Source organism: Coturnix japonica, chromosome 20, assembly GCF_001577835.2.
Source record: "Coturnix japonica isolate 7356 chromosome 20, Coturnix japonica 2.1, whole genome shotgun sequence".
NCBI classification, from domain to species: domain Eukaryota; kingdom Metazoa; phylum Chordata; class Aves; order Galliformes; family Phasianidae; genus Coturnix; species Coturnix japonica.
In genome coordinates this window covers 4137947-4161644 of record NC_029535.1, presented here as the reverse complement: position 1 = coordinate 4161644, position 23698 = coordinate 4137947, and the positions used below count along the sequence as shown (strand labels likewise).

Below are 23698 nucleotides of genomic sequence, written 5' to 3'. Positions count from 1 at the left end.
GCCTGACAAACATACAGGCTGCCCCACAACATCACCTCATAGCGCTGACATCTTCAGCCACTGCAGGACAAGGCCAAGGGCGATGTCATCACTCTGGGGACCATCTTTCCAGCTACTGCTAGTTATTAGGAAGCTGAACAGTCCCATCAGATTCCACAAGCTAAAACAATGGGGTTTATTTAAACCAACACTCGTTAAAGCTCCAAATTTCTGACAAACAATTGGAAACACACAAAGGATTACAAGCAGTATTCATCAATCTTCTCGAAGATGGGGTTAAACTAGCTTTCAACACCTTCCGTCACACTAAGCTACAATAATCTTTCATACACAAGTATTGGCTAAAACCTGCAAGATGCACAAACTTCAGCTACCCATACAGAAAGGCATGCAATGAAATGTCAGCCTTTAATCACCTACACTCATAAACCACATTCAAAATGTAGCAATTCCATCCTCAGCACAATGATTCTAAGGCTGCACGAGCAACTGTGTTTTAGCCTGGGAGGACTCAGTCAGTTTTTTCCTCACCTATTACTGTGCTTGGACTTTTCCCGGTCTTTTTCCTTGTCCTTCTTGTGCTCTTTGTGCCGGTGTTCTCGGTCTTTGTGTTTATCTTTGTGTTTGTGAGAATCTGCAAGCAGAGAGGCAAAAAGAAATCACAATTAAGGAATGAAGGTGGGAGAAAACTCCGTGCCTCCCTCACTAACCTCTGTGTTTTCCCCCACCCCCTTCCACTGTTCTGTCAGATTCCAAACTTCTAACAAAAATTTTCACTTTCAGAGGTCCTAAATGGATTCATTGTTCCTGCAGGACAAGTTAATTTACCTTGGCAAGGGTTGCATTTATAAAGTCTATAGTTCAGTGATCTTTAAATGCTTTACAGACCCTGAGGAAAAGCAATCTAGTTTGTTACATAGTTAAGTATGGGAGGTGGGAATCCTAGCTTGCATGACAGTCAGTACTTCACATCAAATATAATGTAAGGATACAGAAACAGAGCATGAAACTGAAATGTAGGCTTGTTGGATCCCAAAACGTAGACCATTTCCATAAGTACCCAGTCTAGGTAAAGCACCCTCCCATTGAAACCCCAGCCCCCCCCCTACTCCCTCCCATTAAAATCTTATTCTTAGACCCATGTGGCATGACAGACACACAGCATGGGAGGGGGGGAGCGATGAAGGAAGAGGAAAAGGGAGAAAGAACAACAGACCAGGAATGCTCTCTTTGTCCTCCCCTCTAGCAGGGACACTTACCTCCCTCCAGCAACAGACTCAAGACAGTTCAATGCAAGAGCTGTAATGAGTAGGTGCTGTTGGAACCCCCTACGCAGGTTAGGACTGCTCCAATTTAAGTGACACGTCAGAAGGGGGAGGATGGCACTCAAGTGTACACGTACACTGCAATTTTAGTAGTGTCAATTTCTACTCTGAGCAATGCTTTCCACCCTCAGCAACAACTGCACTGTACAATAAACAGCAAAGTCCTTCTATGGCACCAAAAAAAGCAAAGATCCACCAAAGCAAAACAGTAACAGAGTTTGAACTTTAACATTTTTCAATGTTTACGAGCATTTTTCAGGCCCATTAAGGCTCTTTATAAGCAGATCAGGAAGGAGCTGAGGTTGATTGAGCGCCTCAAACCCACCCCAATAGGCAGTCAAGGTCACTCCTATTATGTTGGATGGTGTTTGCAGGCCAAACTTGAAGGCCTCCCTTCATTTCATTTTATTTTTCATATGCACTTCTCAACTCAACTAAAACTAAACAGATCTTTGGGATACCTAAAAGGCTGCACTGATTATGGCAACTGCCTTCAGATAACAGTGGTAGCATTTCCACCACAGATCTCGGATGTAAGGTACTGAAGACTACTTAATTGTAATTAATTAATTGTAAAGGTGTTAACATGCTCCTAAAAAGGCTGCCATCCTCACACCAAGAGAAGGAAACTGCAAGACAAAGGTTGCTGTCAGACACCTACAGTCCTGCAGCACAAACCAACACACCAGTGCTGATGGTGAGGCCTCCTGCAACTTCCCTTGATCCTCCTGAACCTGGCAACACTTCTTAGTGCTTTAGTTTATACCGTACAGACACTTGAATCTCAAGGCTGAGTTTTCTATATTTCGATATACCACATCTGTGGAACATACACTGTTACAGCATAAATTACTCAAGAGCTTCCCAAGTCCCCAAACTCTCTTACAGCATGTTGGAGTTTTGCAGCCATCTTCAACAAACCACAGGACCAGACACCCACTCTGAGCTGTCAGGAAGCAATTCCTTGGTAGCCTCCTCCTTCCCACCAGGACAACACACATTTTGCTGGCACAAGTGGTTTTGCAGCGTATTTCACACTTTGGATCCTGCAGTTCAGCAGTAGCTGGGAGCTCAGGCTGTTTGCCTGGGTTCAATTCCACACTGTACTCACCCGTTCCTAAAGCAGTGGCCGAAGCAAACAGCCATCTATTGATGCTTGATGAATAGGTAAATTGCTAGCAAAAACCATCGCGATGCTATATAAAGACATCTGCATTTTTTAACACACTCACTTGTTAAGGAAGCACACGCCAACAGAGTCGTTTTCTTTTTTCCTACCAACCAACTGATGGAAAATATGTGCAATTGTTCAATGCTATTGTTTGCTTTAGACATTATTGGTTGTTGGGTTTTGTTGTTTTTTTTTTTGCAAAACACTGCAGAATGGAAGCCTTTAACCTTCACCTCCAGTCACCCTTCTAACTCTTCTAACTGCTGCTTTCCAGCTGCAATTTCTATTTGCTATCAAGAAGTAGTTCTAAGCCATACTCTGGAAACACCAGAGCCCAACATCTCAGTCCTATCTTCTCTGATCTATGTATTTACATATGAATTCCTAGAAGGACCTCTCAGCCTTCAGTAACACTCCAAGCTTTTAGCTGACTCAGCTGACTAGATCCAGCCTCATTTGAGCTGCTGAGGTCAGACACTCACACATACATTTGTTTCCTGCCTTTTATGCCTTCTCCTCCCAGCGCTAAACAAGGAGATAAACACTGCTATTTCTCCAGGAGCATTAGTAGACTTCACTATCCACTGTGAGCAAAGTTCAAACCCCGATGGGCCTGTGTGACATTCAGAGGATGGCAGAACTGAGCATGTTGCCAGCACCAAGGTTACAGCAGGGACAGGGGTTACGCTTGCCAGGCAAGGCTCCATCTCCTCAAGGCTCTCCCTTCAGTATCTGCTAACCCAAACAGAGTTTGGCATCTCCTCTGTTCGCAGAGCCTGATGTCTCTGGCACCGTGTCTGGCAGTCAGCACTGAGCCTGGTGTGTCTCCAACAGCTTACCAGAGTCCTGTCCTATTCCTGCCTTCCTCTCTGCACCTCCAGCAACCACGAGCAGCTCTGCATTTTTGTACGTTGATTCATCATTGGACTCTGTTTAATTACAAGGACAGCCGAGTTAAGGATGGGAAATTTTAAGCACTTTTGGTCTGCGGCCCTGTTCTCCCCCCAAGAGGTCTCCAGGGAAAGGCTGAGTCATAACCCTATTTACAATACTTGTATGCACAGCATTACTCCAACGATGCAGTTTCACTCTTTATCCAGGATCAGGGCGCTGTAGAAGGCTCAGCATTTCCTGTGCCCAGCACAAGGACAGTAAACAGTCCCTGCAGCCTCCTCCTTTGGGCAGAGCCTGCCCCAGTGCCCTGCTCACAGAACCCAGCTATATGGAATTACACACAACTCATATGAAATATTCATTTGCTTTTAAAATCCTTTTGAGCACCCCTCTCCCCCAGTAAAGATTACTTACAGATCAAGGGGAGCAGGTCTGCTCCCTCCATTAATATTTCAGTTTGTGCAGCAACTTTTCTAATCAAACCCTGCAGCCAGCAATAGGATCTGGGAGAGCACTGCAGGCTCACAGCACAAGGCTGTGCAGACACCATTGGATCCCACTCCCACCCATCTCCCATTCTGTCCTGTCTTCCTCAGTTTGCTTTAGAACCATCTTTTAAAGCACTGAGAAAAGGATGTGAGCAACAACCCCGCCTGCCTCATTTCTCCTAAATTATGTGAAAAAGCAGGCAAATTAACACCTGATAACCCCAATTCCTGACCACCAGGGGCTATTCCAGATAAATCTATCTGCCTTCTGTATTTGCTGCAGTTGGGTTCACATTCTTATGTGCCTTTGTAGGCACAACTTGAACACAGTGATTTACGAGCATACAGACAGGTTTCTGCCAGAAGTCTTTGCCCTTTTGCTGCATCTTGCTAAGTCTTAGGGATAAGGATTCTGTGCAATTTACTTTCTGGTTCCAACAATACCCCAGTTGTTTCTCTTATTAGACAGCCTAGAAATAATACCCCAGCTGCTGTACTCTGTCTGTTCTAAGCATCACCTCAACGTGTCCCTGTGCTGTTGCTCAGAATGGCAATTTAAACTTAACTTGATTCTTGCATCTGAAATCTATGTCCAAATCAGAAGACAGGATCATTGTAATACCACCTGAAAACTGTTTCTAACCACTTGTTACACCCACAACACTTTTGCTTTAGCTGAGGGGTTCCATTTCTGTCCTAAGCCTGGTGCCTCAATATTAGCTATTGCTTACAAGAGAAGCATACAAGCTTTGAAGACTTTTCCAGAATCACTGCTCTATGCTTCCTCTTACTGGTGCATTCACCCATCCTGAACCTGAGAAACAGCAAGAAATCCTTCCCCATCCCAACAGAGGCTGTTTAGTGTAACCAGCAGGGTGACTGCATGCATGTATCTTTTCAGCCTCTCTTCTAGAAAGCAGAATTAAGTCTCCAAGGCTTCTCCAGTTCCGCTGCTAAATTATGCAGCTGAGGGGGAGATAAGTCAGTAACGCTGGATTGGGTTCAGGAACTGGTTGACTTCAAACCTTCTCCTGAGCCATCCTGTCATCTGAGCAATGATACTCGTTGTGCAGCTCAAACACCTCACTCCTGGATCACACAGCTATAGTACTTTTACAGTTTAAGCTGATTTCCTTCTCACCTCTTGGGACATGAAAGCAAAGCACAAAGAACCTGCGTGACTCCAGTGAAACAATTTCACAGATTTTTCTCCTCCCTCCCAAGCTCTTCTTAAAAGCAGCCACCATAAAAGTGCAGATCGGAAGAAGACCTCTTCACTTTCAAGTTTTTCTAGTCACGTTTTACCATTTATCTTGACAAATCTTATTAGGGATTTAATTTCCTATGTATGGGGAATAAAAACTGTTAAATTTGTTAAGGTTCAGGTGCTGAAACGATGCCTAGAAGAGCCGTGAATCTTCAACCACGTGAATGCAGTTCAAGGTATCCAAAACACACTTTGTATTCCTGGCAAAGAACACACTTTTGCCTCAGACATCCGATCAAAAGAATTTAGTACTGGAGTACTTGCTACCATAAAGAGATTACATTAGCAAGTAGAAGGATTGGAACAGTCAGTACCCAAGATCTTTAGCACCAATAGCAGCGCAGTTGGCAGGTGACCTAAACAAGCAGCAGTGAGTCCACATGTGTAAAGGTTGCTCTGTCAGGCTCTGGTTTGAGGCACAGGGGGCTGAGATCCTCCCTGCTGGATAGACTAAGGCTTTGGCCAAGTTATCTGACTTTACATGTTTTAACAGTTGTAAAAGGCACGTGCAGGAATTGTTCCTGACTGGTGAGAAAGAGCTTTAAATTCTACAGTACTTGCACTGCAGTTGCAGGAAGTCCCAGTATGACCGTGCTGTTCCAGTAACTGATTACACTGTCTTTGGAGTTTGTTTAAATGGATTGCCATTGTTGTAGGGAAACCAATAGGAAAACCTATTGGGCAGAAAACAAAACTGCATCCAGGTATCAGGGACAACATCTATGTGTGCCTAGAAGTCTCAGAAGCAAGAAACACACAGTCAGAGGGCACTGCACAGAGAGCCAATGGTATTATGATGATACTCTGGAAAAGCAAACCATAATCTAACAGACTACCCAAGTGAAACTGGACAAGTCACTTACTGGCCTAATGGTCCTATTTACGCAACTAAAGAATACACATAAAATGTTTATCCTGGAAAGGTATTGCAGGTCTGTTTGCTGTGCTGCCTAATTCCTCTTATAGCTGACTGCAAAAGTCCTGAAATGAAAGCAATTAACACGGGGAGGTCAGGGTTGGAGTCTCTGTAACCATTAGGGTAACTCTAACAGAACAGCGCTTGGGGAAGCAATGTTTCCTCCTAAGCATGGCATTCTGTAAAGAAGCAGGACTTGGTGCCAAGATGAAACTGCAGGGATACCCAAGCAGACTGCTGGCCCTGTGCTCCATGCAGAGCTACACTTAATAGGACAGGCACAACTTTCATAAGCAACCTCACATCCAACCCTTTACTGTGTGTGTTGAAAGACATTTCCACGATCAACACTGCTACAGACTGCAGCCCGCCGAGTTTATCTTTTGTTGTGATGGTGGGTTTTTTTCTTAAACACTAAAGCACCTGAACCTAAACTACTGACAGAGCCAGCCTGTTCCAATTGTAAGCAGATATCAGAAAGCTATTTCTAAATCCTTAACCCCTCCTGAAGCCAAATTCAGATGAAGTACAATTGCTGTGCTATGGCTTCAGGCGCAGCCCTGGGCCCAGTGCAGCAGCCCAGCCAGGCTGCCACTAACACTGAAGGAACAAACCTGTCCATGCCATCTCACTTCCCTCCCCACCCACCCCGCAAAACAGAGCAAATCCCAAGTTTTTTATTATGCTGCCAAGCATCTAAATCAGTTTTGACTGAACACAAGAGCAGACAAAGCAGCACATGGTTAGGAAGCTTCAGATCCTCATAATTCATTTTCCAATCATGCAATGGAAGAAATAGAGGAAGAAAAGCATGAAAGCTTTAGGAGAAGGGAGCCTGGAATAGTACAACAGAATAAGCAAAGAGTTTATCCTTAGGCAGGAACTTTGTAAGAAAGCAAGATTTCAACATAGTGCATTCCCTCTTTTCCAAGCGTTCAAATGCAGGAATATATCAACACTGAATAGATCGGAGACAACCTATTTCCCACACAAAGAGCTGCTGCACCAACTCTCACACCCATGAAGGAGACCAACAAGCAAACAACGGGGCTGGGCCAGAACCACAATACACAGCATCAGTTCTGCTCTCCCAAAGCAAAAAGACTTTGGAAATTTGATGGAAAGAGTAAAGCCAGGGACCTCTCCATACTTCAACAGTTATTTAAGGCAAAAGATACCATACAGGCAGGAGATACTATAGCTTTTTCCTTAAAAGGGCTGTGTTGGGATACTTGGCTTACCCATAAGACAGACCCCTAAATTGCTGCATTCTTGGTTAATCTTGTAATCCAATAATAGATAAAATACTGAAGTAAAGTCTCTAGTCTTCCTTTGTCCTTCACATTACGAAATGACTGAGAAGTTCCACTTTCTCTCCAGCAAAGCTTTATTACACAAAGCAAGGTTCTCACGTGGATTTTTAAAACACAAAGTCTGCAAAACAAGATGAGCAAAGCTTCTGCTTCATGGAAACCCCAGGGCAACATCAATCCAGGGGAGAAGGGTAAACAACGTGACAGCAGCGTATCAGTAATTAATGCTGAAGTAATTGAGATAGCTGTGTGGTGTGATGACCTTATGCTCCTATACTGAAAACATATAGCAGACAAACCAACAGCAGCAAACCCAATAACAGCCAGTGCTTCCCCACAGCCTCCTTCTGGAAGGTGGCACGTCCACATAGCCCTGTCCTGCAGTACATCTTACTCTCTGGCCAACAAGCACATAAAATCATTGCAAGAACAACTGCACCAGAAGACACTACACAAAGAACAAGACTTGGAAAGCCTTAAATAGCATTAAAATACATGTTTGATCAGCACAGAAAGGCTAAATTAATAGCTGTCTTTTACACATGCCAAAGGGCTCCCGACTGAGAGGCAACAATGAAGTTTCAATCCATTATTTGCATTGGGCAAATAAATAAATAAATAGAATCAATGTGAACAGAAACGTGTGTTTCCAGGGATTCCCAAGATGTAAAACATTCTCCTGTAATTGCATAAATCAAAGAACAAAAGCCATTAGTGTGTTTCCATTAACAAAGCAGAATAAAACAGAGAGGCCAGTTAAGATTTTGGGAAACTGTCAGCATCACTGTACAGCTTAAAAAGCCTCTGGCATGGAAGAGATGAATGTCAAGTGTGGTCTCTTATGAAAACAAGATAAGAACCACCCTAATGAACTTTATTCTTTAAGGCCCTACTGCTTTATGAGTAGAAGTACTTTCTATAGCCCCTTGCACTCAGAATTTGAGTACCCTGCAAATTAACGCAGTCCTACCCTGCTGGGGTAGAAATGTTTTCAGCATGTTTTTCCTGTTGGTTTATGCATCTATAGCCACATGCATAAACCTATGGACTGCACGTACATCTTTAAAGCAGCAGCAAAACAGAACATGTGCTTTCACCTCAAGCTTCCAAAGCCATTGCTCATCACATCTCTGTGCAGCAGAAAGATACAGCCAGGCAAGAACAGCAAAAAAACCACCCAGGGAGCACAGCGGGACTCACGAGCACTCCACGATACCAGAAATAAAGCCACATAGGAAGCATGTCTGAGTTACACAGTATACAGCAGCTTCACTCCTAGCCCTTATCATGACCAGCTTACCTTGAAGAAGCATTAATTCTTCCTCCTCCCACCTCAGACCAGCCCAGAGTCACTTTTCAGGGTCAGCGAAGGGAACCAAATGGGGAAAGCCATCCAACTGTAGCAGCCAGCGACCCATTTCTGTCAGCTCTGCGTGCATTTGAATATCCCAACCAGATCCTAAACACCAGCACCACCCCCAAAAGTTAAGAGTCAACAAAGGACAGCTACAGGGACCGAGCTTCATTTCCTTTCTAGTTTCAGAAGCCTCACTGTCATTACAAGCCAATCTGTGTTCCAATTAGCTCACAGACACCTATACCAGACAGGCACTGGAGGGGGGTGGGTAAATGCTGCTGAGGAGCACTTGAATGAGAACCAACTTCAGGAGAAAGATCTGCATGAATCAGAAGATGCAGGTGGGCTCCCAATGGATTTCCTTCAGGTGCCCTAACACTGAATGTCTTTCACTAGACCATCTAATCACACATTTCTTCTAACTCACATCCATTTTCCTCCCCATTGTGTGAAATGTGGTTAACATTGCTGGCACAGCAGGAGGAGCAGCCATGGAGAAAGCCCGGACAATTGCATGCAGGTCAGCCTAGCAAGTAGGAGCACAGAACTAGCTAAAGATAATGACAGAAGGTAAAATTCCAGCCTATTCAAATGGATAAAGTGAGGGAGCCTAATCCCATTGCCAGAGTTTGAAAGCAAGAAACCTTCAGCGCATCAGTACAGGCTGCAGGGTGCTGTCACATACAGCCACCCCACGGGGAGACAAACACAACCTCATGGCATGGCTCAGGTCAGTGTGTGCTGGGAGCCTGGCCAGCCCCACACACCGCCCAGCACTGCTCCAGTGATTGCAACACACAGCCCTGTTTAGACTGTGGAGTAATCAGTGACTGCACAAGATAACCAGCCCATCCTCTGCTCTAATACAATTCAAAGCAAAATGGCTCACTTAATCCTTGTTTTCCTGCTCTCTAACCCTTTCCTCTTCTTGAGCAGGGATGCTCATCTTGCAATTCAGGCTGCAGAATTTTGGGGATGACCCGTGGCTGCAGCAGTTCCCTTGTCCAGAAGGATGTGCAAAGTCAGGACACGCTGCTGCTCGGCCACACTACATACCTGCTGTCTGCACTGCAGGTCCACAGCCCCCTTGGTAAAAAGGTGGAGCATCCCCGAGGCTCAAACCCTTCTGGTTCTGCCAGAGCTCAGAGAATCCTGTCCAGCCTGTGCTCTGCTGTCAGGTGAGAACTGAGCACAGAGCTTGCTCATTCCTCGCTGTCAAAGGCAGGTGGGTTCAATCATATTCTTGAGACTTTTCACACAGAACAGCGCAGGGAACAGCTTTAAGTGTTCCTTCAGGAGAGCAGGTCAAGAGCAAAGCAAATCGTTTGGTACAATCTGTGACAAACCCACAGTGCAGTCAGGAACTTGATGTACTGTGCTGCATTCACAGACTGAGCCAGTGCCCCCCAGCAGAAGGTTTCTGTGCCTCCAACTGCTCCTCACACCACCAACAGAAAGGTGCAAACACTATTTGGAATGCAAAGGCAACAGCTGCAGAACGCAGCCAAACTTCCAAAGCAGGTGAATCAGGAGAAAGGAGAAAACAAATTCCTAGTCCTTAGGGAGGATAATGGAAACTGCGGCTATATTGAAAAATAGAGAGATTCATCTCATTTTAGAGCATAAGAAGAAAAATTTCAGCCCTAAAAACTGCATTAGGCAGCAGGAAAATGGCTGCGTTGTCAGGAATAATTACACTGCAAGGGATGTCAACTAGGAAAAATATTTTCTCTTGCTTGCTGTGTAAATAACTGGTAGTTTCGAGTTCCCTAAGATGATGTTTTTAAAGATTCCCTGAAATCCTGACGCTTCCTTGGCACGAGCAGAGCCCACATCCACCCCAGCACAGCAGGAGGATGGGGCTCAGGGTTGGTTCACCCATTCAGTCACTTTTCCATACCCAGGGTTTGCGCACAGACCCACAAGTCTGACAATGCACAAGGCTGTACCTGCTGAGCACTCCATGCAGCTCCTCCAGGCAGCACACCAGCTCCTCTACAAGTCTTCAGTTTAAGTCAATAGATAAGAAACGTTACTTCAAGTCACTGATTTTAATCTTGTTATGCATCTGTAAATCTGTTTATTCTGCTAAATCCAGGTCAAGTCTCACTGCTGGCAGCTGTGAAGTCACACGGCTGCAAATAACTGAATGCAGAATGTAACCTCTTATTGCAGTTCAATATGCATAATGAACTCCTGACTTCGATTAAAGCAGCTCCACACTTCCCCCATCTCCTTTTTTTGAATGGCTTTCATTTCTGGCCGGAAACCAAAATTTTACTAAATTCACAACTAACATTTTCACATTACATTACACACAAAACTCACATCTGACTTGAATGACTTAGGAATAGGAAAAAAAAACCACCATTTACTTAATTTGTTTTGCATCTGAAGCCTATTAAAAAGAGAGAAGCATAATCCCCAGGAACCCAGGAGAACCAACTGCTTCTGCTCACCTTGTTCCCTCAGTGTTAAGAGCAGACCTCCCTTTACCTATGCAGAGATAACTAGGTGTGAAACTCAGCTTGCTTTTCTCAGCTTTTGAACTGCTTCCACTAGCACAGTGGCTAAATGAGCTGTTTGAACATGCTGCAGGTGCAACCATCACAAGCTGGTTCATCACCGCTCTTAAATGTGAGTGCTTATCTAACAACGTGCATCACACAGAGGTTCTGCTTCACAACCACTGCAACAAGACCACACTCTTCAGGTTTTCTGAACATGAATGTTAACATATTTAAGTACTTTAAGTCTGTTGGTGAGGCTCAGAAAGATGCTTGAGGAACCCTGAGCGCTACCGAAGGACCCAATAGTTTGTTATTCCTGGTTAATGTGATCTGAAATGAGAACACAAAATGGTGCAGCTGATTCACAGCAGGGCTCCCAAGGAAATAAAATAGATGTTTTTTTGCACCTGCTCCTCTGTTGGCAGAAATAGGCACAGGAAGCAAGGACAAGAGCAAAGCGTATTTACAAGCTAATAATTTATTCCTGAATGAATCAATTAGAAGGTATGGGGAAAGATTTTTGAAATGTTTCTTGATTGCCAGCCCTTATTTCTGTTGGCACAGATTATTATTTTTTAAAGTTTATAATGAATCTTATTAGAGCTCAACCCACACACCTGGTACAGTTTCATTAAGGAGCGGTGCCATTGCTGGATGCAGGGATGCAGCAGCTCACTCCAGGCAGACACAGCAGCAGCTGGCTTTGTCCTCCTGCCCTTCCCTGCCCTCCTCAGCCTTCAGGCCTGTGTGTACCCATAGACACAGCACTGCACCATGGCTCATGCTCCTACATCAAGTCCTGCAGTCCCCAGAGGAGCACAACAGACCTGCAGCACCTGCAGCTCTGGAACACGCTTCAATCTGCTTGAGCTGACAAGTGCTTCAGCAATGCCATTCCCAAGTTTTATGGTACACGAGTTTATTTTTGACCTTGGATCTTTTATGGTTTACAATGATGTTACTTCCTGTGCTCTAGGCTCCAGCAGAAGAAACTCCCTGTTTTTCCTGTGATCACAACTGTGACCCGTGATCAGCTTTGCTTGATACTATCAGATGTAAAAAGGCACTGATACTGCAACACCAGAGCCTTAAGCCTTTATTAATGCATAGCAGTAGCATTAAGTAAAGCCTGTGAGAAAATTACATGACGAGTACTCCTAATAAGCTAAGAATGAATATTGAAAACCTATACTGAAACATCCACCAATGGCAAGAGATATTTAACTACACATTCCATCCCCGAAATCACATGGAAATATCAAAACATCCCCGGAGATAAAGCTGTAATCAAATAGAAAATTAAATTAGCAAGATTAACAGCAGCTTCTCACTTTTAGTAATGATGTACTGAGCACTCTGCACCAGCTGAGGACAGTGCTAAGTCAAACCTGGTTTCCTAAGGACGTTTGTTTGCACTCTAAGAGGGGAAGTAGTTCAGTAGTCACTGCTCAAATACTACAAATATATCTGAGAACAGAGAAATTGTTCAAAGGTTTTCATGCGGGACTTTAAAGCACGCAACAGTTACCTGGTGATTAAAACAAAAACCAAGCTACAGTGATCACAGAGGCAGAAAGCAAGGAATACTAGAACCTTAGTAGCACTTCACAGTAAGACAGCTATTCAGTTAGAAAAACTGCATTTGTGAATGGAGAAAGAATCCACACGAGTAAAACAAGGAAGCAATTTGCTCAATCATTGCATTCCCAACAGTTACATCAGCATTTGTTTGATCAAGGAGTGTGTTAGAAGCTGCTTTCTAAGCTCCAAGCACACCTGCATACAAGACTAACTCTGGTTTAACAAAGTGCAGGAATCCATTTGCTGTGACCAACAAGGAAGAACCGAAAGACTCCTGGTGGACCAAGATACCTGACAGTCTAATTCCATAATGATATATTTTGTAAGAGTATCAATCTCTACTGGTAATGTGACTTCAACTTTATTCTCTATATACTTAGAAGCACTCAGAGCACAGGACTTGCTAAATTACATACCAATAGTTAGCAAAGCACTACTACTGATACACTGCTTGGTTCCTTGGGAATGATGGGAAGGAGGTGGAACAGACTTAAGAAAACATATATGGGATTAAGAACTGAGCAAACACCACTGACACTGCTGACCAAGTGACAGTGAATTCAGAACACAAAGGTCATATCTATAAGACATCTTCTTGGTGCCACATCCAACGCCACAGATCTGCATTCTTCCTAAAGCCCTCGTGGAGGCTCAGAGCAAAAGCCCTTCTGAATATCAGGCCGGACAAAGTGAAAACTAGCAGAACACTCACCTTTTCAGCTACAATACAACCAGAAGAAAATACCATTATAGTTGTCTGTAGGGCATAGACCACAACAACATTAATACTTTTTGTGATGCTGGGGAAGAGCAATTGAAATGAGCACTGTTCTCCTGCTGAACTGCTAAAGACTAATTCCAGAACTCTGCTGAGATTGAACTGTTAATACACACCATAAGGCACTGCAAAAACTCAGCTCAGAAGAAGTCTAAGAGCATTTTTTATTATCGTTCCATTCAAAAAGTTAATATTTGCCATGTGCCAGTTAGCAGATTTTTTTCCTTGGGACTTCTCTATGAAAATGAAACTGAATGAAACTCCAGCTCAACTGCCCTCTCAAAACAAACTCACTGGTGTGATAAAAGAGGACTCTTTGAACTGCATGCTAACAAACTCCCCTGAGGATTTAAGGTCTCATAGTCTGGGTTAGAGACCGAGCATAAGGCTGCTGTGCCTGGCAGACAGAAGGGTGGGGTGTTTACAAAAAGGCAGAAAAACAGAAGAACTTGAAAACAACCTAATTCTGACACGAACAAACGAGGATCACATCTGTTTTGAACCTTGCTTGTTTGCTGGCAACACAGCTACAGGGGATTCATTTCACAAAACAACGCTCACAGCTTCATTCTCTATAAAGGACTTTATTTAAAAACACACTGTGAGTGCAGCACATCAAGCCCCTGTAAACTTGTCGATCCTTCAGGAACGTGACCTGGGGTTATTATTGTTTCTCATCCTAAGCCAGCGCACAATGAGCCAAGCGTAAGCACAGATCAGCTCCTGGCAGACCCAGCCCACCTCCTGAACCACCAGCTATCCCTGCTGCCAGCAACAACGTCACCTGTTTGCGAAACTGCATGCAGACAGTTTCAGTTGCTTGCAAAGACAACAAACAAAACAGCAAAAGCTTCAAACAAAACTCTATCAGACTCCTGGAAAAAAACAAATAAGAGCTGTATAGGGTGAACACTGTACCATGGTTCAACAGCACATTCTCTTTTCCTCTACACACTCAAGCTGATGCTTTGACAGCTATGCACAGGGATGCCATAAGCTGGAGATTACACAGCATGGTCAAACATATCAGCAACAGAGCTGGGCAGGAGGGAAGGGGCAATGACCAAAAAGCTTAGGAGCAATAGCATCACACCTTCATTTATGAAACAAGAAACTGGTGGACCTATCAATCCAAGTGCTTGTCTTCTGCATAAAACTCAATGTAACAACTAGGGATAACCAGCTTACTGCCTGCTGGCTGCTCTGCTCCACGCACTGCAAGACACGCTATAGGGGTCAGGGCAAATACAGCCACACTGCTGGACTCCCTTAAAACCAGACACTGAAGGCTAAAGATGGCATTGAGTTCTAAGCCATGTTTTCCCTTCTTATCTATGTAATTAAAGCTGTCTAAAACCTAAAAGGAAGCTTGTTTTAGATATAAGTGATGCTGAATAAGCCCACTTGATGATAAAAGAAAAGCTTAATTGTTTATGACAGCCATCAAACTCCGGAGAGAAGCACATTTTAAATTAGAAGACTGCATCCACTCATAAAAACAAGTATTTCAAGGACAGTTCTTACATTTCCCCTAATAAAGTACAGGTGACATATCCAGCTACAATACTATGACTCAGAAAAGATGCAAACTCCTCAGGGAGGGTTCCTGCTTCTGGAGTAGGAAGAACACAAGAGGATGTAAGAAAACTAAAGAGGAAAAGGCTCTCGAAAAAAATAATACATTACCCACATTCATAAGCAAAGATGTGCTGGGTGGCTGAAGGGCTGCTTCAATCTGCTGGAAGAAGATGAAGTGACCCAAATGTCTCAGCAGCTCCAGGATGATGGCTGGCAGGAATCAGAGTTAACAGCACTGATATCCCAACTGATTTGTGCCGCTGTTTCTTTGCTAAAAATACAGCTCAAGACACTTACATCAGGCCTGGGCAATAGCACAGGGTCAGTGTCAGTTCTGCTAAGAGTTCATTTCTCACACTGTATTTCCCATCACACAAAAGCTCTCGTTGCCTCCGGATCTGGCAATTTCTGCCTGTGTGCCAGAACACAGCTCACACATTGCTTTTCTACCATGGGGAAGAACTCACGGCTCTCTGCTGTGCACCTCAGACATGTACTGTTAACAATTAAATCATAAACAACACTAAAACAATCAAGCACTGAGGAGGAAATGCCAGGAAGGAAGGCTTACTCTGATCCACACATGAAGGGGTTCACTGTGCACGTGGAAGTGTTACAACAGACACAGCACATTTTAATAGCTTCATGACATTCTCAGCCCTCCAAAGAGGAGCAGGCAGCTTTTATTCCCCATCTGGTGGTCATTAACTCTGGAGTACAAACCTCAGACTACGTCATTAGTGCTGCTTCATCCCTCCATTTTGTACATGCTGCCTCTGTTGCAATGAATCACACTCTCAGATCCCTCTATAGCGCTCCTGCTCCCAGCTTCCCAAACTGCCAGATTCAAATAGAGAGCGCTCGTCTAACCCGTACGTGTACCTGCTTAGGCAAGTTCAAACCAGAACCTGCCCATCCTTGCTGTTTTATCTCTCCAGTAATTGATCTTACTCACACGCTTGCTAGGATTCGCAAACTGGCAAGAGACATAATATGCTGTGTTGATGCTCTTCCTATTGCTCAAGGCAGAGTTAGCAGACACTCACACCAGCTGCCATGCATGGTGCAGAGCTGAACCTGAGAAGCACTCAGTGCCGGCACCCTGCACACACAGCAGGCAGTCACTCATCTCACTGCTAGAACCCCAGCACTGTCACTAAAGAACCCAACGTGCAACATTTTAGTGCCTATGAAATCATTTAGTACATATATATGTGTCCACCTCAGTCCTCAGATGGAGAGAATTCAACCTAAAAAACAGAAGCCCAGGTTGGAACTGAACCTTAGTCCCAGCCAGGCAGCTCAGTATCTATTCCTAAGGACACTCCTCCGTTTATGCTCCTCCACCTCCCAGCTCAGCACAGTCCTCCCCCCACCCACTGCGCTGTCTATTTAAGCACTATGGCCTTAGGACAGCATAACAATGTATAGAACACAAAAGACATTAATCCCAGACACAGGGTCCGCATGTAACAGAATGTCCCTCCCCAGAGCTTCCTGCCTCCGGCTTCAGAAGGGTCTTTTTCTGCATTCGGCCCTTCATCTTCACACAGCCGGACACAAAGCATGCACTGCTGGCAAAGCAGCACCACACAGAACCCAAAGCTGGAATAAGACCTGTCAGCTCATTCAGCTACCAAATACCCTGGGGACACAGCAAGCTCACCTCTGACTTGCACCCACTGCAATAAGACAGAGGAGGATGAGGACAACTCTCCTACCAGGCTATGGCGCGTCCACACCATCTCCTTCTGCAATCCACATGACAGCCTGGCCCCTGCCATCGTTTCTTCTTTTCTCATCATAGAAGTCTGCTTACAGACCACAAAAATAGAAGCCTGTCTCCTAGTTACGCTATCCTGACTCCAGAAATCCCTGTGTTTTGGTTAGAAGACCAAAGTTAGGAGTTTCTCAACTCTATCTCCGGTTACTCCAAAATCCACAACAGACACTTACTGTACGTCAAAGGAAAACAGATGTTTACCGTCTACTTTTTTCCTCATCCTCTCCCCAGAAAGGTCTTCTTAGGCCACTTCAAACCACTTCTCCAAAACAAGAAACTGCAGCCTCAGAGGAAGACAAGCAGCTGTTTTGACAGGTCTGGCCCCTGTTCAAATATTGCAATACAAGCCTTGAGCAGTAATACATTGCCATCAATAAGGAGTTCAACTAAAGTACACTGCCCTGCCCCTAACACACCGATCATCTACGCCAGGCTACATACAAAGACAGGAACCACCACGTTGTCTGTCTGCAGAAGAAGGGTGGCAAATAAAGGAAGAACGCAGGCCCCGAATAGCACTCTACCAATGTGTATTCTCCTATGACAGGAGCAATGTTAGGCAATAGATCAGAGGAAGTAACAAATGCCAGATGAAGGTAAAAAGCTGTCTGTGCTCAGGCATTGCTCCGCTCTTCTTTTCTTGCTTTTTCTTTAATAAACCACAAACCACACCTCTGCTCACAGTCCAAACAAATAATTCCTCAAGAAGATGTTAATGCTGTTCCACCTTGATGCTGCCACACAAATCTGGCTGCACCAACGTGACAGACATTAGGATGGAGGCAGCATCCAACCCCATGCAGTGCACACTGAGCAGGGGAGGCAGCTCAATGCTGCAGGGACCACAACATGCTGGGAAAGCTCCTCGCAGTGCAGATAACAGCACTCACGCATTAGCCCAGTGGCTGTCACAAACAGGATGAGCTGCACGTGGGCACTGAATGCGAGAGCTCATATTTCATTTCTGCCCATCATTTATTCCTCATACAGCAGAATCCTGTACTCCTGAAATCCCAGGTGCTTGCTGCAAAGATTCTTATGAAGCTGCAAATCAATGGCAGCAATTTCAAACTGAGAAGCAAGTGGCCAAGTCTTATTTTTAGGAAATCTTTGAAAAGTGGCATTAGAGGAGAAAAAGAGATTCTGAAGAAACAGAACTACCATTAGACATTGAGGATGCGAGAGCATTTTTCTCCCAGTGTTGCACTACATGCTAGAGTATTTTATGTCTGCCTAAGACTCTATGTTATATCACCTAGCGCACACAGCCAGCATCCTTATTGCAGAGCATGTCATTAAAGGACACAGATGTGTCCCAGCCAGAGGTGAGCTGTACAGACTGATCAAAATATGCCAGTGAAGCTACAAAAATCCTCCAAGCTGTCTTGAGGCAGAAATCCATCTCTCTTCAGTCAGAAAGATGCAACCAGCTGCAGAACTGCTCTGCTCCAGTGCTGAGTCCCACAGATGCCCATCTGTCTTTAACAGCAACCATGCAGAACCAGGCAGCAGTCAGCCTGTTTTCTGGTGAGCACCACAAAGCTGAGCGCTCTGCAATACTCACAAGGAAGCTGCCGTCTTTCTAAGGTTCCCTAAAGAAGCCCTTCTCCCTGACGAAGGTAGGAGATAAAAATACACACATGCACTCCCACACAGCTCACAGCTGCACAAAGCATATGGTAACCTTGTGAGGATGAACAAATACATTTGTGTCTAAAATACCAATAGAGAATTCAAAATATCTGCTGATCAGAATCTGTGTGAGAAGCAAACATTGGTTTTAAGAGATTGATAGGACCCTGATAACAGACTTCTTAATGGCCTGATGCTGCCTCTGCCTTGCAATCGCCCCAGCTCCAGAGGCTACACAGCCTTCAAACTTACAAGAGGATCTACATACTGTGGGTGAAGACAAGGTGTTTTCCTTGGTGCTGCATGGTTTGCTGAGGCTGGATGACAAGCACCCCAACCAACTCTGCTCTACCATCCACCTGCAAGCCAGCACTGCCCGCATCCCATCAAGATACACACTTCAGAGCTCTCCAGCCCCTGCATCCAAAGCTCCTCAGGACAGGAGGAGCTCAGTGTTCAGACAAGCTCAGCGCTGCCCATCCTTGTGACTCCTTTGTGCTGGGAGCTGGCAGTGTCCACTTGCACAGTGGTTGTCAGTGCAAGTTAATTGTCTGAGCTCAATGACTACAGCTACCATCTCCAAGTGAAGCTATTGGGATCTAGCTAACAGCCTGGAACAAAGGGAACTTCCACTGGGTGAAGCAACACTATGAAATGCTGCATTCACGGGAACTATCTGGCCCTTCCTTCTTTTTTCCACACAGAAATATGCTATCCTAGCAAGCAAAAAGTCCTGAGACCATGGAAAACATCCCCACAACTCTGCATTGAAACTCTAGCAAATTCCTCAGACAACTCTTAGTCAAAGCACAGTCTGCCCCCTACTCACCTTCCCTCATTGCAGAGCTCCTCTCTATCACTAACAATAACGAGGAACTAATTGCTGAGATCTCCCACTTCCCCAAGAGCATCAAGAGGACCTCCCAGAGCTTTGGTTACTGCAAGGACTGGCACAGAACTATTTCCCATCACCATCCCTGCTGATACTGCAAAACAGACTAAGGTTTAACAAAATACTGTTTTTATCCCAAAGAGGATTGAGAACCATCAGTGTTAAGCAGGTGTACGAGAAGAACAAATTTCAGGAGGGCTAATGGCAGCTCAGGCGCTCTTCTTTGTTCTCAGGACTGGAACTCTCACTGTTGATCAGCTGCAGAAGCTACATTTCAGAACCACATTTCAATTGGAAAGAACGCTCGTAGGTTCGCATTCCTAAAGCCAACAGCAGCTTACAGCTGTGCTTTACACCTTGTATGGCACAGGTATACAACAGTAATGTCACCTCTTCTTCTTCACATCTCTTTCTGAGCACCCCTAATTTTCACTGTGATACCAGAAGATGTTATTGCAGTTCACTCCTCAGGACTGTTAATTACAAAGCAAGCATCGAAGATGAGACCACTCCTAACTGTAAGTCTGATTAACTCTACTGGAAATGTTTAGCATTAGAACATTTTGAACAAATTCTGTGCTAAAAAACATTATAGTCCTGTATATGCTGGAAAGCCCCCACAATTCACTCAGCTCAACTACTCTGATCAGGAGAGCACATCAACCCTGCATTAATCCCAGTGTTACACCAGTGAGAGCAGGAGCTCCCTGGTTACCAGAGTGAGGGCAGCAGCCACTGGGAATGCTGTTCAGAAGGATTCACCCACCATAGCTCAAAGTTTGTTTCCAAGCTGCAATTTTCCAGCTGTTCATCTGAAGGACAGGTCAGCAGCTACTCACGCACTGCTGAAACAACAACAAGCCCATTCCCTTCCCTATTCTTTTAAGGGGAGAAAGCATTTCAAAGTCTAATGATGATACATATTTAAGCAGTGACGGTGCTAGCGAGCTCAACACTGATAGTCATGCAGGGAGAAGGCACGGCTGGGCTGGGCTGAGCTGTCACCTGATGCTGCCTCACTCAAAACACAGACCCAGAAAAGCAAGGTGATAAACACCGGTTCCTCCAAGCACTATCCTCTCTCAGATTTGGAAACCTAAGACACAGACCTTTAAAGATGTAAGCAGGAGCAGAACACACAGCGCTAGGTAGTATTTTGCTCTCCAGTTTCAGTGCTATGTTTCATATAGAACTTGGGGCAGTTTCTATAAAACTAGCTGCCACAAAAGCAATTCTTCCATTTAATAAGCCAGTAAATATTTCTGAATGACCGATGTATCTTATAAGGATAGCAGAAATTTTATTAGCACAAGCAGTCTTGAAAGATAAACTGCTCCATCTTGAAAAGCCAACTCAAAAAAGCCTGCACTGATTTCTTATGCTAAATTACACTTTCCATAAACAACTCCCTGCATCATAAAGCTCAGCCCTCCAGCCCAACTACAAAAACAGCAGGTATCATGTCAGGACACCACTGATTTTAGTGGAACTATAGCAACTTATGCTGTCAGTATGAATCTGACATAGTCTCTCTCTACCAGGGCAGAGATGCTATTTCAGCAGGTATTACTTTAACAGGAATCCAGTGAAATCATTAACAGAGGAATTTGAGTCAATGAGATGTTAAGTACTTGCTATAATTACATATTATTGCTGTTTCTGCTGACAGCGCAGCCCAGGAGGTAGGAATTCAATGATTTATCCACCAAATATCTGAAATCACAACCATAAAATGAAATCAGATCTGAATTTGTGCTCTATTATCTTTATGTGCTGTCTGCCGACTTTATGGAAAGCCATGTAAAAAGCCACACTTCTACATTGGTTCTGTGGTTAAAAACTTGTCACGTTTTACAAAGCAAAGAAGCCTTGATAGGATATTAGAACAGATATTGCTTAATGCTGCAGCAAAATGAAAAACATCTTAAGAAAATGTGAGGGTAGGAAGCACACAGGCCATTAACCCCCAGCACGCATCTTCCAGCACATTGAGGTAATTCTGCTGAGTTTTAACAAAATCAGAAGCTGGCCGCAGCTAACAGGAAAGCATTCAGCTCCCCACTGCCACAAGACACCCATTAAGTTTTAACCTGAAAGCTGAACGTGTCAGAACAATTAACACAACAGACCTCTGGGTCTTTGGTAGAGCCCTTCCGAAGCTATTGCCTGGAAAATAAATGCAAACAACGTATTGAGCACGTGATACACAAGAAGGGCTCACCAATGATATTTTTATTTACATTTCACAAGGTCTCCCTACAGTCTGCATTTCTGAGATGTGTCAGAAATAACCAAGTGACGGCAGCATGACCTTACCTCCCGCATTGTGAAGACTCCTTTAGCAAAGAGACACTCTTATGTTCTACAATCCTGCTAAAGATGCTGGAAACCAAAAGAAATTTTGCAAGGGCTGATGTTTAAGTACATTTGAAACCCAAAAGCTGAGTGGTTTCAGACTAAGAACCACCCCAAGCATTGTTCTGAGCAGGGGCTGTGGGCAGCACTCCTTAAAGCACAGGCTCACCAACATCCCGCTTTGGAAAGGAAGGCAGAGAGTGATTCAAAGCTTGTGCTGGAAGGAACAGGCAACATTCCTTAAGATTCACATTTCCACGTATCACAAAAAAAAAAAAAAAGGAAAGGAAATTTGCAGTGGAGATATCAATCTGCTTCTAAATACCACTAACTACCTTTGCACATTGGAACCCCGGCCAAACATCTGACATTTAAAAGCACCAATGACATCATGCTCCCAGGGAACTTAAAAGCCACTTTTGCCCTGAAGTACAACAGGGACAGAGCACAGGAGCTTATCTCGCAGCTCCCTAACTTGGTGAGGTTTGTTTTGCTGTGCAGCTCTAACAGCAGCACTAAGGCACCGTGCTCTCTGTCAGAAGCAGCTCTGCCCTCCTTCACAAAAGACTCTCAGCCATCCAGAAGGCACCAATGAAACACAAGGAAGGAAGAACAAATCGAGTCCCCAGCAGCGTTTCACAGCCACTGAAAAAATCCCCAGGATCTCTGCTATGCTGCTGTTCAGTTTGTTAACATTTAAACCATCCCCACGTTCTAAGTGCCCAGCTCTATCATCAGAAAGGAAACATGAATTTAATGTGAAACAAAGAGCGCAGAAATTCCTCAGCTTGTAAGGCAGTTGTTTGGCACCCTTGCTATTCAGATTAAGTTTCCTTCTTGCCTACTCCCTCCATTTCATCCCTTCACTCTGATATCCAGAGGTGCCATCCAAGCATTCAGTTCAACGTAAAACCTGCCTGCTTCTGATAAGGTGCAGAAGCCGGAGCAGAAAAGGCTTTTTTCCCCACCCTCCCCAAACTGCTACTGAAACAAGCTTCTCATTCAAGCACACCTGACTTCTAGAAGCCATGTCTATAACGCCAGTCAATGAAATTCACACTTCACTCCTGTCAATACACACTAATGACTACAAATTCTATGTTAACATTGGCAAAGTCAACAGGAAAGGGGAAAAAAAAACCAACCACAATACAGCCGAGGGTGATGTCTTCACTTCCTACTGGAGCAGTGCTGGATGTTACAGAAGTTCAGCCTGCAAACCGACAGCCACAGCAGCACTTAGTGCCATTCAGGAGCTTTGGTGTGAATTTGATCATTTTGCAAACAATTTTTATCTCCTGCAGACCACAAACACAATACGACAACTGAAAGTCAAGATAAATTCCATTTGGTCTCAACGCTGCCCTGAGAAGAGACTGTTATACTTGAACTCAGTAGGAAAGCTCTTAAAGGCAAAATCAAACAGAATCCAAGCAGGTTTTGCATCTGAAGTGATGCACAATTTGCCGAGTGAGGGAAAAAAAACAAAACCCACAATTTTTTCTTGTACTCGAGTACAGAGTTATGACTCAACGCTCACTTCTGTGAAGAAGGGGTCATTTTCAATGACCAAGCTGTACTTGGAAATGACAGTTTTAGGCTACTGTATCCCTTCTATTCAAGCTTCAGACTGTAGGATGTTACTTGCAAAATAAGCTCATTGCTTCAGCACAGAATGGTTTGCAAACAGCCGCCCTTAGACTGAACACGGAAAATTCTTTGCAGATTGTTCCACCACTGAAAATACGGTTAAGGTGAAAAAAAAATACCCTCTGTGGCCAAATTAAACAGGAGGGAGAATCTGGATATTGGGATGGAATGTAATTACCCAGGTTGGAACTTGCCCAGGACACTCTTG

The 23698-nt window shown here is 44.3% G+C and overlaps 1 protein-coding gene across 1 annotated transcript in view; it reads right to left on the bottom strand.

Annotated features, from left to right (window-relative positions):
- TOP1 (DNA topoisomerase I) overlaps positions 1-23698 on the bottom strand; it is a 60534-nt gene that overhangs the window by 33720 nt on the left and 3116 nt on the right. The window contains exons 3-4 of the mRNA XM_015881437.2: positions 3336-3425; positions 532-634 (exon numbers count right to left, since the gene is read on the bottom strand). Coding sequence (XP_015736923.1) covers positions 532-634; positions 3336-3425 — 193 coding nt within the window. The remainder of the gene's footprint in view (positions 1-531; positions 635-3335; positions 3426-23698) is intronic.